Source organism: Hakea prostrata, chromosome 7, assembly GCF_041222555.1.
Source record: "Hakea prostrata isolate BN-2017 chromosome 7, UWA_Hpros_2, whole genome shotgun sequence".
In the NCBI taxonomy this organism is placed as follows: Eukaryota; Viridiplantae; Streptophyta; class Magnoliopsida; order Proteales; family Proteaceae; genus Hakea; species Hakea prostrata.
Window position 1 is genome coordinate 25,444,716 of NC_142606.1, and position 15,384 is coordinate 25,460,099.

A 15,384-nucleotide genomic window follows, 5' to 3' on the forward strand; every position below is an offset into this window, starting at 1 on the left:
AGGAGCATTAATAATTGTTGACAAAGTTAAAGGTTGGAATAGTAATTTTAAAAAGTATAAGAAATAAAATAATAATAAAATTAAAGTACAAAGGTACAACAGTAATTATCCCTAAAAAATAAACTAAATATTTTATACCATTCGATTTTAAAGTACTACATGGCACAATATTCCATATGGTTCATATGGACGGCACTGCAAGTATTAGTGATGTTTTTATTTTTTACTTTTTTGTTTTATTATTTTTTCCTATGGGCGTCGCCGTTTTCTTTGAGGCATTTAGTCAACCCTATGGGAGAAGGGTCTCTCAGTACCTACGTGGCACTTCTCAGTCAAGATTTAAAATTTGGTATTAGACTAAATCTCTACCCATGTGCACTAAACCATAATTTAAGTGAAATTAAACCGCTTTTGTTTCAAACAATCTGAACCATCTGAAGCTGAATTCGAACCAAACATCCCTGCGCCATTAATAACAAATCCCAAAAATCAAAGATCTTCGACATTTTTTAAATTCCTGTGCCATGGGGACTATTGATCTAAACAAACGACAATGTTTCTTTAGGCCAAAGCTTCCCAATTCCTGAATCTCTGTCTTTGCATCATTAGCATAAATATCATGCGAATTTTACCATCTTCATCACAAACTCTGAGGAAAGAGAAGAGATGCATATCTTTGTCTGTAATGATCTCCCCAACTGGATGCTTCTTCCCGTGCATAATAGTAAAAAGAGATTGAAAGTAGCTCTATAATGCAAAATCCCTCAAACAAATAAAACACTAGAATATCGACGGAGAAAGAAAGAAAGAGAAATCTCACCGCCTCATTTCCTCAAGCAAGGGCTCCGATCAGATTGGAAGAGTTGGAGAACATAGAATTTCTATTTGGACTAGTCGGTTTGTTTGGAAGAGTTGGAGAACACAGAATTTCTGTTTGGACTAGTCGGTTTGTTTGGAAGAGTTGGAAGAGAAATGTCAAAGATCTTTGATTTTTAGGATTTGTCATTAATGTCAGGGCAGATTAGTCTGGATTTTTATTTGCGCAGCAGCAGCTGAAGCCGACGGTCTCGATTGTGCCACATCAACAAAATTTGATCCAACTGTTGGGATTCAGAAGAGGAGAGTTTACTTGTAAATATTGATTTTTTATTTTACATTTTAAGTACTTAAATTTTATCAATTTACAACTTCAAATCCCTCAGTTACCGACACCGAAAACTCTTTCTCATTTTGCCTTTTCCTAGATGCAAATTGGAGTTAGTCTTCGTCCAGTAGCGTAAGTTGCAAGGTTCCCAAAAATTTCTCAATCAACAAGTGAAAGAGACATCAATCCTTCTCAAATAATTCGCGCCTTTGATCAAGAAGGAATTTCTATGTTCGATTTACTCTCCGGTTCCGGCGTAAAAGAAGACGTCCAAATTTACCCTAATAGCACGAGTAAGAGTTGAGACTGCAAGAGAACAGGTTGAGACTCGAGAGGCCGCAGTGCAGCAAATACAACTTTTGCGAGGGAAGGGTTCTTTTATCTGCAAATTCAATCGGGAGCAGGATTCCGAGAAGCCAGAGCCGCTCTGGTGAAATAACCTAAAATTTTGTTTCCGTGGACCAAATGAAGCAGATTTGAAGTTTCGGTGTTCTTCTTCCTGGAATTTTATAAGATAGTTTTCTCTGTTGGGTTTTGTTTTAAAATGGGTAAAGAAAGAGGAGAGACACAGAGAAGAATGGCGGAGACAAGCTTTAAGTTAGTGGGCTTTGCCAATTTCGTCCATGCAACACTAAATTCGCTTCCACCCATTAAAATTCTGGTGCACTGACGCCATTAACCCAGCAAATCTCTTCTCTTGGGGCTTAGGCATGCCCTATCGTTGTCAAATCCGATGTGCACAGTGCACCGGAAACCAAGTCCATGCTTCTTTATCTCCTCCGTTCCGGCGACTTCAACCTCCTCTTCACTTCTCCTTACCCCCCCTTCCTTCTCCAATTCCGACACCATCGCCGGAGACGCCGCTATCCCACCGTCGCCTCTTTCGCCTCCACTCACACCTTGGCGTCCTAGCCATAGCCATCGAGGTGAAGATGCCGTCGCCGCCTTCATCACCAGAGGTCGCGCTCATCGCAATACCTTCGTCTTCTTCAATAAAACCCTGGCTTATTGGAATCCTCCTCCCAAATAGCCTCGGCGTCGGTGTGAAAAGGAAAATGAGAAAGAGAGTTTTGGGTGTCAGGGTAACTGAGGGATTTGAAGTTGTAAATTGATAAAATTAAGTACTAAAATGTAAACATAAGAAATCAATATTTACAGGTAAACCCTCCTCATCTGAATCTCAACCGTTGGATCAAATTTTGTTGATGTGGCACAATCGAGACCGTCGGCAAATAAAAATCCGATTAGTCTAGTCGAATCTCAGATGGGTTGTCTCGACTCTTGTAGGAATGTAAATTTTAAATCTTGACTGTTCACTGCTTGGAGCAAGCAGTGCCACAAGCAAAATCCCTTATCTCCTCTTATTTTCTCTTCTTTTCTTTTCTTTTCTTTTTCTCTTATATAATTCCAGGTCTTTAGATGTTCTTTGTCTCTTCTCTCTGCTAGATTTTTTCTTTCTCTGAAACATGGAGTATCGTCCGTTAGAACTCACTGTAATCTCTGCTACAGATATCAAAGATTTTAAGTTGATAGGAAAGATGGATGCGTTCGTCGTTGTTACTCTTGGTGGTGATTTGAAGACAAAGCAGAAGACAACCATCGATAGAGATGGTGGGACGAACCCTAATTGGAATTACCAGATGAAATTCAACATCGATGAAGTTGCGGCTCAGAAGGGTGGTCTTGCTCTTGTTTTCAAACTCTTCAGGGAGCATACCCTTGGTGGCGAGAAAGAAATCGGCTACGTACATGTTCCGGTGAAGGAGCTTCTTGAAAGCGCCGGAAAAGAGAATGCCGCCCAATTCGTCTATTATCAGGTGAGGAAACCTAGTGGAAAAGCGAAAGGACAATTGAATTTCTTGTATAAATTCGGCGAGAAAATTTCTGCTCCGATGCCGGCAGCACATCCACCGCCGGTAGCAGGTTATGGAGGCTATGCACCAGCAGCCCCACCAGGGGGCTACCCATATCCTCCACCACAACCAGCTTATGGGTATCCACCGCAGCAGGGTTACCCAAAACAGCCTGTGCAGCAACCGCAGAAGAAGAAGAATAACTTTGGATTGGGATTGGGAGTTGGGTTGCGTTTTGTGGGAGATTTGATTGGTGATGCGATTGGTTTTGGTGGTAGTGGTGCTGAGGAATGAATAATCCAACGATCTTTCTTCTTCTTCTTCTTCTTCTTTTTTTTTCATTTTCTCTACACATTTTCTAGTAGTAGATCCACATTTTCTACTCTTTTGAATCTTTAGAAGCTTCTTCTTCTCTTTCTTTCTTTTTAATATTATTTTATTTTTGTGTGTATAAATAAATACATGATCTTGCGGTAGATCCACATTTTCTACTCTTTTGAATCTTTAGAAGCTTTTCACTATTTGAAATTCTTCAAACTCAAATATTGTGTGTGGAAACAAATTCAAACCTAATTGCTTATGTGGCTACGCGACCCAATAAATTATTTATAATATCATTTCTGCACGTGCAGTGCACCTCACCTGGCCCAGCAAGTCTAACTTATCAACCTCAGGTAGTAGAGAAGTTCCAGGTTCGTTCCTCCTTGGATGAGGTCGATGTGTTTTTTTTTTGTCAACCCAAAAGCACAAAACAGAAATAGGGTTTCATGCAATAATGTCCAATGGGGGTTTCAATCAATTCAATCAGATTGGAATGAGTATCAGATCGGATCAAGAATTCAAGCTCCCATACAAGAAACTTAATTTATTCTAGATATACATATTGTATATTATGACTTGTTTGGTAACAGAGATAATGTCAAAAACACCGAAGACTGGCGAGGGCATCTCACGGTTCTTAGCATCACAGAGCATCTCTCATGGAGGGGGTCAGTCAGCAGCACTTCGTGTTCGGTAAGGTTATCACTCGCTGAGCAAGATGTTGCTCTAGCATTTCCATGACTTTTGGGGCTGCATTATATCGTTTTCACATCCCAGTTTCCACCTATACTTGACTCTCCATCTAGACTTTTCTTCATGCATGGGTATGCTTTGACTGTTCAGTATATAACTATCCTGCAGTATTTCCATGACTTTTGGGTCATTTCATCGTTTTTACATCCCAGATTCACAGTTTCCAACTTTACTTTTCTTCATGTTCTGCTTAAGTTATTAGGTTTAGCTGGCCCCAGTTACAATTAATTGATTTTAACAATTTCTAGAGCCAGATAGATCAGATCTGTATCAGTTCACTAGTAGATAATCTTAACTGTGATTTATGATTTCTTACCAGGGCAATAACAATGGGACCCAAAAGAGAGAGACCTCTAGAATCATAGAGTTTATCTTCTGAAGAGCTTCTGTGGAGGATAATACTCCATCCAAGCATGATAAGCATGTTTGAAGACTTCTCAGCTTAACAGGACAAAATTCTCACTACTAAAACTGAAGCATGTCGTTATCCGAGATCTTCGAGCCGATGGCTTGTTTTCTATCAAAGGCTTGTAAAAGTAATATTGAGATCAAGTTTGTATTGGGATATAAAAAATCAATATTTTTTACCGAATATAAAATACAACAAGAGTGAGATATTATTATCTGTTGGGGTAATTGTATTACAAATTCTTCAAACATACAAAGATGAAATCGCAATATAATTGAGAGATGAAGATCGTCTTTAGCAAATTTGAAGAGCTTGAAGTAGCAACCGAACGAACCACTAATTGATGAGGTTGAGTTACACCTTGATGCTGTCTTTAAGGTAATTGATGCACCCTACTACCAAGGGTTCTTCGCACCACCACCTCCAAGATAAAGCAACCTCCAACTAGAAGATGAGGTAGTTCTTCTAGTCCCTTAAAGGAGCCAAAAGCTAGAGCACAACACTTAGACAACTCAAGAAAGAAATGAACTTTGTAAAACAAATAATGTGAGTGAGGAGAGTCACAATAGCACACAATATGCAAGGAAGGGTTGGGTTTATATAGGCCCAAACCACACCTCCCCACAAGGGGAGAATCAATTCTCCACTAATGGAGAATCAATGGTTTGTCCCTCCTCCACTAATGTGAATAAACCCCCTTGACCTAACCTCCCCACTACTTGGGGAAGTAACTCTCATATTCACTTCTTTGGAATGAATAGGCTTTAACCCATTCAAAGACCTTAACCCCCACTCATGGTAATGGCCATGAATGGTCATGAAGTTGATTATAAATGAATTTTAATCATTTGATTTACTGTTGAAACATATGTCACACATCTACAAGAAAATGGATGGTTCATTTCTTTGTCAGAAATGGACATGATATTTCTCATGTATAAATTGACCTTGTATGGACTGATCCTTGGGTCCATGGTTAATTACAAGGCTACCTGATCCTCTCCCCTAAGCCTCCACACTGTGCCTTCGAGTGGGTATTTGACCTGCTTGATATTGATTGGAAATGGAAAAAAGATATCATGCATGGCCTATTCTCCCCTTAGGAAGTGGTGGAAATCCTAAAATTCTGACCGTCATTTTGTGCCCAACAAGACATAAATGGCAAATATTTATGGAATTCTGCTGTGGCTAAATTAAATTAAAATTTTTTTTATATGACTCGTAAATAAACCTAAACCTTTTAATGTAACGTTAGAACACATGTGACACATCTACAAAGAAATAAACGGTCTATTTCTGTTAGAAATTAAAAACACCGTTTACCATTTATCCGACCTCAAGCACCAAGACACTTGGAACCGCAGTGACCCATTAGGCCATAAGCAACCTCCCATGAATATCCCGCAAGCAAAACATGCGATTTACGAGACTTCCTATTAGCTATCATTTAATGTCCCAAAAAAAATTAGTTATCATTGAAAGAGTAACTTTTGTCTTTTTTATCTATAAATTTAGAGACCTACTCAGTTTGCAACACAGTCGATATGTCCGAGTGGTTAAGGAGACAGACTTGAAATCTGTTGGGCTTCGCCCGCGCAGGTTCGAACCCTGCTGTCGACGATTTTTTATCACATGTAATCTGCTCTTATTCTTACATTTTAATACTTCTGGAAAAACACAAACCTAATCACTTACGTAGCAAAATCCTGAAATGTAGTTGACATTTCGGCTGCATTTTCCGGGTTAGTTTCAATGATTCGGTTGTTCAGTCATCTCTTCCGATCTTCCCTGCTAATTTCATTATCTTTCAAGTTTTCGGTTTTGGTCTTCCTTGCTAATTTTGTGTTTCTGGTGTTTCCTACTAATTTAACGGTCTATCTCTTCTGGTCTTCAGTATTTCGGTCATCTCTTCCTCTCATTTTGTCATTTTGATTGTCATTGATTGGGCTAATGCTAATGCCGCTTTGATTGTCATTTATTGGGCTAGATCACATCAGGTTAGCCCTATCTTTGTCCCTGTTGCTATCCCTTTCCATGATTGCTGATGACCTTGCTATTATCCCTATTCCTGATCGGCCATGTCTTTATTACTATCCTAGTCCTTGATTAGTCATGTCCTTGTTACAATCAATATAATAGATTGATAATATCCCTGTTCCTAATTTGCCCTGATTAAATTTGAATCATCAAGACCAGTAAGGCTAAACTTGAACCCCTATACAAAAAGCAAGAAGACTAATTTACTAATGTCTTACCTAGTTTCCCCTTGACTTCTCTTGCTTTTATTCGGATGTGTGTTGACTGTTACTCTAAGATTCTTTTAAGTTAGAGTGATGTGCAAGCCCTGACTATTCTAGTTTTGAAATTTAAGTTTTAAAGCTCTATAGGGACTAGGTTTAGCAGACTCCATTACACTAAAGTTGACTAACAGTTGCTTGTTCACCATTCAAAGTTCAAACCATGGTGAATGTGTTTGAAGACCTGTCAAGTTACACAACTCAATCTTGCAAGAACTAGCGTACTGACAATTGACCATCAGAAAATTGCACAGGATTCTTTCCAACCACCTGGGTAGAGGACAAGATCTTTTTTGTTACCGGAAAAAATGGAAACCTTACTTCACCATCTCAGACAACAGTTATGCAACCACCAATAATCCCCCTTTCGAAAACAATACGGAAACTCACTCAGAATCCATCCAACACACTAAAAATTTTCCAACGTGAACAATGGACTTATAACTAGAGCCAAAAATCCCCAGCATCGCATTGCCCCCTATGCAGATCCACGACCATTGAGACTAATTACCACATTCTGCTGTGATGTCCTTTACCCAAACTATTGGGGGAAAAAATTGAAAGTCTGTCCACCTTTCCCACCAGTGTAAAAGATGAAGTAGAGCATCAATATTTAAAGTTATCCGTTTTGAGGTGCCGGAGGGAGGAAACCAGAAGTCACTGTGTAAGAACTGAACGTACCTGCCTGTTTCAACAGACACTAACCAAGGCCTTCAACAGCTTCATTCCTCTTCTGCAGCAGGCCCAATGCAATATATTTGAGTTCTGCTGATCACAAAAGCTGGACTAAACTTGAAATTTACCAGCACAAATTTCTTAAATGAGTCCAACGAATCAAGAGGCCGAACAGAATGGCATTTGAAAGCTAAGGTAATTAATCACAGGAAACACTGTTTCTTTTGAATGGTTACCAGGGTATAAACCAACCAGTCATGCCAAATACAATCATGTCCTCTATAAACTGAAAATGCTAATCCACATACCTTCCTCTCTTTTTCTTTTTTTTCCTCCCTCTTTTTTTCTTTTTTTTCTCCTCTCTTTTTTCTCTGATGATGTTGAAAATATTCGTGGTGCTATCTACAGCCTACAGGCACCAATCTCTACTAAATATTTACAATTTATTCAGTACCAAAAAAGAGATTTCGAAAGACAAGTCTCAGTTAACACTAAAGAAGCCAAAATTAAAGATGAAAAAATGACTTCAGCTCCAGTCTAAGAAGCCCCATCTGGTTTCAGGAAGTTGTAATATTCCAGTTGGGTCATCTCACCACCATTCACGGGATCAAACTGACACCGATAGAAGCTGCACGTGCAACACATGTCAAAAATTATTTTCTTTCTCACTGCCAGGTTAAATATACAACTTCAAAGCACAACAGTAACATTCAATGTCTTAACTTTCTTTTCCCATTATTTGCCCCATAATTATTTTCTATTCTGATGTTTGTGGCTTTAATATCCTTGAACACAATTCAACCTGTTTACCTGGAAAAACAAAGTGTGTGCGTGTGTGTTGGGGGGGGGGGGGGGGGGGGGGCTAAAACTTTGGACACTCTGTATTAGGGATTGGGTTGGTTCTCGCTGCTACAAATCAGGTCTGGTCCTGATCAGATTGACCATTCAGAACATGACAACAGAGGGCTGCTAACAACCTGTTCGGAAAAATATGCTACTCATTGATGGCAATATATGGATAGACAGGACAATAACCTCTGAAGCCTGTCTCAATATATACTAAGTTTAGAGTGCCATCTCTCAAAAGGATCACCACATTTTGGATTTCCCCAAGCATTTTGAAACATCCAATTAATTCTCAAAATAATTAATCCAACAATTCCCACGTGCGCCAAGACTTGACAGAATTAGTTTCAGGGGCCCATAAAGGTTAAATCTGAAATGGCCATTTGACAATATTTTGCTATAGAATATTGAAAATTTGAAGCCTCACCTTCCATCCATGCCAAGAATCAAAATCGTATTCTTCTGATGGCCAAATGCAACAATATACTGAGAATCTTCATGGAGACGAAATTGCGCAACTGACCATTCTGAGCTAAAGTACTTTGGCAACACCCCTGCACACAAAACCAAAACTGGTTTTAGTAAAACTTTCAGCATCTTGTTTCATTTTCTCACCAAGATTCTTGGGTTTGATGTGTGTGCAATTTTTTTGGGAGGTGGATTTTGGGGTTGCCAGACTTCATTCTTCTGTGCTCACTCAAGTAACAATCGATTCAAAAAAATTATACATTACAGATTATATGCAAATCCCCCCCCCTTCGAATAAAAAAAAAAAAAGGTTCATTAAAATGGATCGAGTAAAACTAAAGGGATGATACCTTTAATGAAAGAGAGCGAAGACGCAGATGATGGGGCAGTACTATTGGGACCAGATACATTTGTCACATTATCATTTCTTGGAGAGCCTGAATTAACCTTGAGGCTGAAGACATGAACTGTGCCCTTGTCACTTGACACAGCTAACCACTGTGCAGTAGATGAGAAAGCCAGGCTGTAGATCTCTGCTCTATCAGCACCCCTACGTACCTGCATCATATATCCCTGATTATGAACTTTCGGGATTATCTAATATTTGGGGTTGCATTCTATGAATTTTTGAGATTATAAAAATTAACCCATTTGGAATCATGTTCTGAAAACACTTAGATAAGGCTGTCAACAACTGAGGATTAACCAACGGTATCGTACTGGCCAATACGACAACAACAACAATAACAACAACAAGAAGAAGCCTTCTCCCAACTAAATGGGGTCAACCACATGGATTCTTGCCTTCCAATCAGCACAGTTTGAGGCCATACTAGATACAGTACTAAGCAATACAATCTAAAATTTAATGTTTACAGCAGTACAAGGCTTATGATTTCAGTAGTTTATGCAGAAAAAAACCAGAAGTAAGCTTACTTTTAAGACAAACGTTTGATTGGGTTATGCATATGTTGGGCCTTTGCTTCATTGAGTTTTCTTTATAATAAGCCATTTCAATGGACCTAAAATAAGTAAAGGAAGTAGGAATACGAGATTTACATTATGAATACAAGATACAGTTGATTAGTAAGACTAGGTACACAATCTATTTATTAATCTAAAATGGCAATAAAGCATTTAGTTACAGAAGAAAAGCTTATCATGAGCATCTAATAGAGTCGGCCACTTCCAAGCTAATTCAGGTCCTTTCTTATGTAGTAGAAACACCTCACAATCTGCAATTTTACACTCAGGGAAGAAATGTTCTTGGTCAATGCAGGACCCAGGAAACCCCCAAATAGGGCATTCACACCTTAGAAGATTGACATGCTACAAAATCAGATTGCTTGCCAAGGTATTCCCATTGCCAAGCTGCAGAAACAGATTGCTTTCCAAATAATCTCAAGCAGATGAACCAGCAACGGTGATGCATTTCAAAGAAAATTCAAGGAATGACAGTTCGCATCATTGTGGTGTGGAGCCATTAGAGTTGTTCGAGGTAGGAACCAAACCCAGTTCAGCTGTCTTTATATGCTATTCCTCATCAAAAACCAAAATCACCAAGACAGATACCATAAGACAAATCAAAAAAGGCTGTCCACAATCCCATTTGACCTCATGGGACCCTGTTCTAAGGGGATTGTTTACACTGTTATTTGGGGGATGTACTCCTAGATTGATAGGAGATCAACTAGGATACAATTATGAACAGGCAATTCAAATGGGAAAATAAAGGTTTTTGGTTAATTCTAGGGTTTTAGGTCAAAATCAAGGCTAGGGTTTGCATGAACTAGGGTTTGGAGGTATGGTTAGTCAAGCAAGTGTAGGGGAGTTTATCAGTAAAGGTTTGGGGCTTCAGTAGATACTCAAATACCGTTAAAAACTGGCTTTGTTCCTAGGTTTATGAAAAACGAATCTGAAGGGAATCTATGGTTTCTAATGGTCAAATGAAGCTCCAAGCAAAATCAACTTTCCAAAAGGATGGAAAAGATTCGATCCAAATACGGAAGCAAACTTATGGTTGGTATGAACTTTGAACTGGGTGAAAGTAAAGAGTTTCCCTAAGAAACTGAAATAGAGTTTTTAGTACTTTGATGCATGGAAGGGGCTGAACATGCGATCAAGTTAACCTCTAAGGGAGAGGATGATGTGGTCAAAGTTTCAGGTTGTATGGCTTACTGGATGTGAAGTTATGAAAAGTTTCATACAAATAGAAAGTAATAGATGGAATTAGAACTTCAGGATTTTTGCTCAACAGAGTTGGACCAGCTTTGAATTGAATTTCAAGGGGATGGAAAGGGATCTTTGAATTTGTTTGGGGCTGTTTTAATGGTATAAATGGTCAGGAGGGATTTTGGGATCGGGAACAGTGAGGAAGATGAGTGAAGAAGCCTTGGAATGACTATAACAGGATCTCAAATAGAGCCAGCTCAGGGTTGGGAAAATACAGTTAGGGCAAGTTTTGATTTTGAACAGCGATGATAAAAAGTTTGCTTGTGGAATAGGATGGTTAAGATGTTCAGTACTTCTGGTGGGACCTTTATAAATTTTGCTGAGATGAGATGGCTAGTCTTTTGAGAAGGGGTATCTTATAGGATCTTGGGATATCAGATCAACTCAGGATTGCAGTGTGTACGGAAAAAGTAGACTACCAGATCTGCATTCAATTAGTTTCAGAAGGATTCAGATTCTACTAAAGGGATGCAAATGTGGATTCTAAAACAGATTTCAACCATCCATTTACATCCCTACGGTATGTGATTTGACAAACTGTTAATGACTGACAAAACAGGCAGCAGACTGACAAACTGTTAGTGACCGACAGATGGGAGAGTGATCAACAAAAGGTCAAAAAAGGGTTATAACCAACCTTTGAAGTGGGTAGTCACAAAAACACTTTGTAACTACCAGAAATTCCAGAAATGCTTACAAGAGAAATTCAGCAACACAGAGAGGGGGCCTGAATTAATGAAACAAGCTTATCTTTTAACTTTGTGTTTTTATTTTAGGAGTAGGAGAGAATATCGACTTTCAGATCTTTCTTGATGAAAAACTCCAACAATTTCTTTCTAAAAGAAATCTATCAACATCAAGCTGTAAGCTTCAACAGATACATTTCTGCAAGTAAGCAATTAAATTTTAAAGCTGTTCTCCTTGGCATTGCATTTTATATTTAAAGTCCTTAGAACAACTAAGGCACTTGAAGGACCATCGTTTCCAGGTTAAGCCACTTTATCTTGTGGCAAGCTTGCACATCTTCATCTCAATCCATCAATGAGTGAACATTTTTCATCAAGAACGTGAATTGACGATGCATATGCTTGCCATAGAATGAATTTGAATCTAGCTTCTAGTCAAGAAGAGTGAGACTTTCCAATGCCTTGGTTGCTCCAAGGACATTTAAATGTAAAGATTTGCAACAAAAAGAAAAAAGAACCAAGTAATTGACATAAAAGGAAAAATAGCATTCCATTTCTGGCCTGCTGATGTTACTAATACAATGCCTAAATTTCCAGCTTACTGATGTCAATAACACGCTGCCGATGGCTTGCTGGTGCTAATAACATGATCCCTTATTTACAACCAGCTCAACATGATGTCAAATGGCCAGCTGATGCTGATAACATGATGCCCCTCCAGGCTTCAGAATTTTAAGGTGGTATACCTCTAAAATGACTACAGCCTAACCAATAAAAAGTAAAACACAAAGGATAGTCCCTAGATTTGTTGTCTTGATCCAGATTTCTTTCCTTTGTTGCTGAATTTCTCTTTTACAAGCACTCTTGATAGTTCTGGAAGTTTCCATTTACCAAGTAATTACTGAAATACCAAATTCCTAAAAGATTGGTTGTAACTCCCCTACAAACCATTCATCGGTCATTCATCAGTCAATGACCATTTTTATCACTAACAATTTTGCCAGTCATTGGAAATAGGACAATCTTGATTGACAAAAAGTTTGGTCTATTGACCTATTTGCTGAAATAGGGTTTGAGCAAGATGGTTCAGGCTAGACTCTACAGCCCAATATATTTTAGCTCAAGTTTCAGACTTTCATTTACTAAAGTAAAAATGGGTCAAGAGTCATTAATACAAGTCTGCTGGGAAAAGAAAAAAAGACCAATCAATTCCAAGATTTGATCAAGGTGAAGTTTTATGGCCGCCATATTGCCAAATCTCTTAGGAAGAGCCTTAAACACCATGGTTGCCATGACACCTTGAAGACATTACAGTAAATATGTATCACCCAAATGTATTATCCCTTTACATGAATTCACCATAACATTTATAGCCTCAAAACTCAGAAAGAGAGCATACACAAACAAAGAGGGAAATGGAAATTACACGACCAAAATATATGAAAACGGGCAAACAAAATTTAAGGTTTAAAATGGAACTATAATTAACCCACAGACTTATTACCCAAGGCAACGGATTGTTGATTCTCCTCAAGGCCAAGAAAGTTGCAGCAAATAAAGCGAAAAGCCAGGCATGTATGCAACAGCAGTCACAGTTGATTACACAGATATTTGAAGTAGTACCTAAATGTAAGTCTAGAGAAACACAATGACCTTAGGTACAGGATCCACCTGCCAGTAAGAATGCTACTGATAGGTATTTTATAGATGCTTAGCATTCAAACAGCAGTTCAAAAAATAATTAAAAGAAAATAAGGGATTTGCTCAAGCCAGCAAATGTCAATTCCGTTTCATCATGTCAATCAGCTGGAGACTGCCCATTCATTTCGTTCTCCTGTTGAGCCTGGTTAAGTTGTCGTCTTCTCTCCCTACACCTCTCATTAAAATCCTTTCCCCAACTCAAACCCCTCTCCCCTCGCCCCCTCCCAAAAAAAAAAAAGTTAAATATAAAATAGCAAAATTAAGTAAATAACGAAGGACTGCCGTTGGCATCCAAAATTTTCTTCAAATTCATACACAGCAAATCGTTTCCCAGTATTGCAACTAGATTTAAAGCTTGTATAAGAAATTGGGCTCTCTTTATGAAAATAGCGCATGTAAACTCAACATGATTCATGGCAGAACCCTAAATAAATAGTGGAAACAAAACGACTTCTGGGAAAAGAAAGAAGTAACACCACATTTGAATGATTCTCTACAGCAATCAGAATATAAATTGGGTAAACCAATGATTGAAAGAAACAGCAGAAGTTCCAAATACCTCTTGAATAAGAGTCCCATCGAAAGTATCGTATATCCGAACTAACGTGCCCTTGGTGCTTGCAGTAGCGAGCAATCTGCCATCCTGGGTAAGTGCGAAACACGCAATCCTCGAGTCATGAGCCATTATAAACTTTGTTCGCTTTGACTCATAATGCTCAACCCTAATCTGACCCTTCAGCAACCCTGGACAAACCAAAACAAGCGAACCCGGCACCTGTGACACGGCACAAAGCCCCTTGGGATTGGCAATCGTCTCAATTTGGTGCAACAGCTTCAAGTTCGCAAAATTATACACAGATATCTTCTGCTCCAACACCACAACGATACGATCACGCCGAAGACGGACAGCGCGGACCTCGGATCTATATGACAACTCACCGATGAAGCGGCTCTGATGATCGTCCCAAATCATGACCTTGTTGATCGGATACTGTGGATCAGGTCCGCCACCAACAAGTGCAAGAATATTGCACCTAAACAGCATTTCCACAACACCGAAGCCACCGATACCACCTCCATGATCAAAGTCCCTCCGGAAAATTTCACGAAAGGGATCGCAGTTATAGACGCGGAAACCATCATGTGTTCCAGCTGCAAAGCAGCCATGGTCCTGATTGAAGGAGAGTTGAAGAAGCGTAGGGACGGAAGGTAGCGAACGAGACGGATTTGGGTTCGCGTCAGGAAATTGAACGATAGAATAAGTGGGAGAAGGAGTATTGACATTGGAAGCAGCTTCTGAATCTCCATCTCCGCTGGAGCTTCCAGGAAGAGAATAGATAGGGTTGGTGCCTGGGTCTTGAAGAAAAGAATAAGAGTGTGAAGGGATATCCAAATTGGATGGAGCTTCTGAGTTACCAGTTCCGCTAGGGTCGTCAAGGAAAGCATAGTTGGGATTGGCACTTTGATTCTGAACGAAATGATAGGTGGGAGAAGCGGCATTGAAAATGAAAGGAGCTTCAGAGTCTCCATCTCCACTAAGCTCGTCAAGTAAAGCACTGGTGAGAGAAGAAACATTAAAGGAACTTTCTTGATCTTGATGTTTGATGTTGTTGATGTTCTTGTCAGCTTCAGTTCCTGGTTGTTGCAGAACTGGAAAAGGCTCTACTCCTGCAATCTGAGATTGGTCAGAGACAGTTGCAGGTTCATCTGTAGAAACAGTTGGGAAATTGGAATTAGGGTTCGAAGAAACAGGATTTGTCTCGGGAAGCGGCGGCCATGGAGGAGAAGAAAAGGCGGAGAGAGCCTCCATGGAGTAAGCGCTTATGAAATGTGAGATTTAACTCCAAATCATGGAACAAAAATGCAGGGTTAGGGAGGAACAATGGCTTCAGAGATCAGATTTCTTGAACATGACAAAACCGTTGCATCGTCTTTGCTTTGCTGACGAAGAAGAATGTGCCAGCGTTCATTCGTTTCACAGCTTAGTCTTATTAAGGCT

The 15,384-nt window shown here is 39.3% G+C and overlaps 2 protein-coding genes and 1 non-coding gene across 3 annotated transcripts; 2 read left to right on the forward strand and 1 right to left on the reverse strand.

Annotated features, from left to right (window-relative positions):
• Nucleotides 1-2,466: 2,466 nt before the first annotated feature.
• Nucleotides 2,467-3,491, forward strand: LOC149010798 (protein SRC2 homolog). The gene has a single exon (XM_089163109.1). It carries the CDS (start codon nt 2,611-2,613, stop codon nt 3,289-3,291), a length of 681 nt encoding a protein of 226 aa, XP_089019235.1. The 5' UTR covers nt 2,467-2,610; the 3' UTR covers nt 3,292-3,491.
• Nucleotides 3,492-6,018: 2,527 nt separating this feature from the next.
• TRNAS-UGA (transfer RNA serine (anticodon UGA)) lies at nt 6,019-6,100 on the forward strand. Its single transcript has one exon. It is a non-coding gene; the product is annotated as a tRNA-Ser (tRNA).
• Nucleotides 6,101-7,787: 1,687 nt separating this feature from the next.
• Nucleotides 7,788-15,384, reverse strand: LOC149010800 (autophagy-related protein 18a-like). The gene is made up of 4 exons (XM_089162931.1): nt 13,945-15,384; nt 9,117-9,324; nt 8,726-8,852; nt 7,788-8,080 (listed from the first exon to the last, which is right to left on the reverse strand). Exons 1-4 carry the CDS (start codon nt 15,193-15,195, stop codon nt 7,990-7,992), a joined length of 1,677 nt encoding a protein of 558 aa, XP_089019057.1. The 5' UTR covers nt 15,196-15,384; the 3' UTR covers nt 7,788-7,989.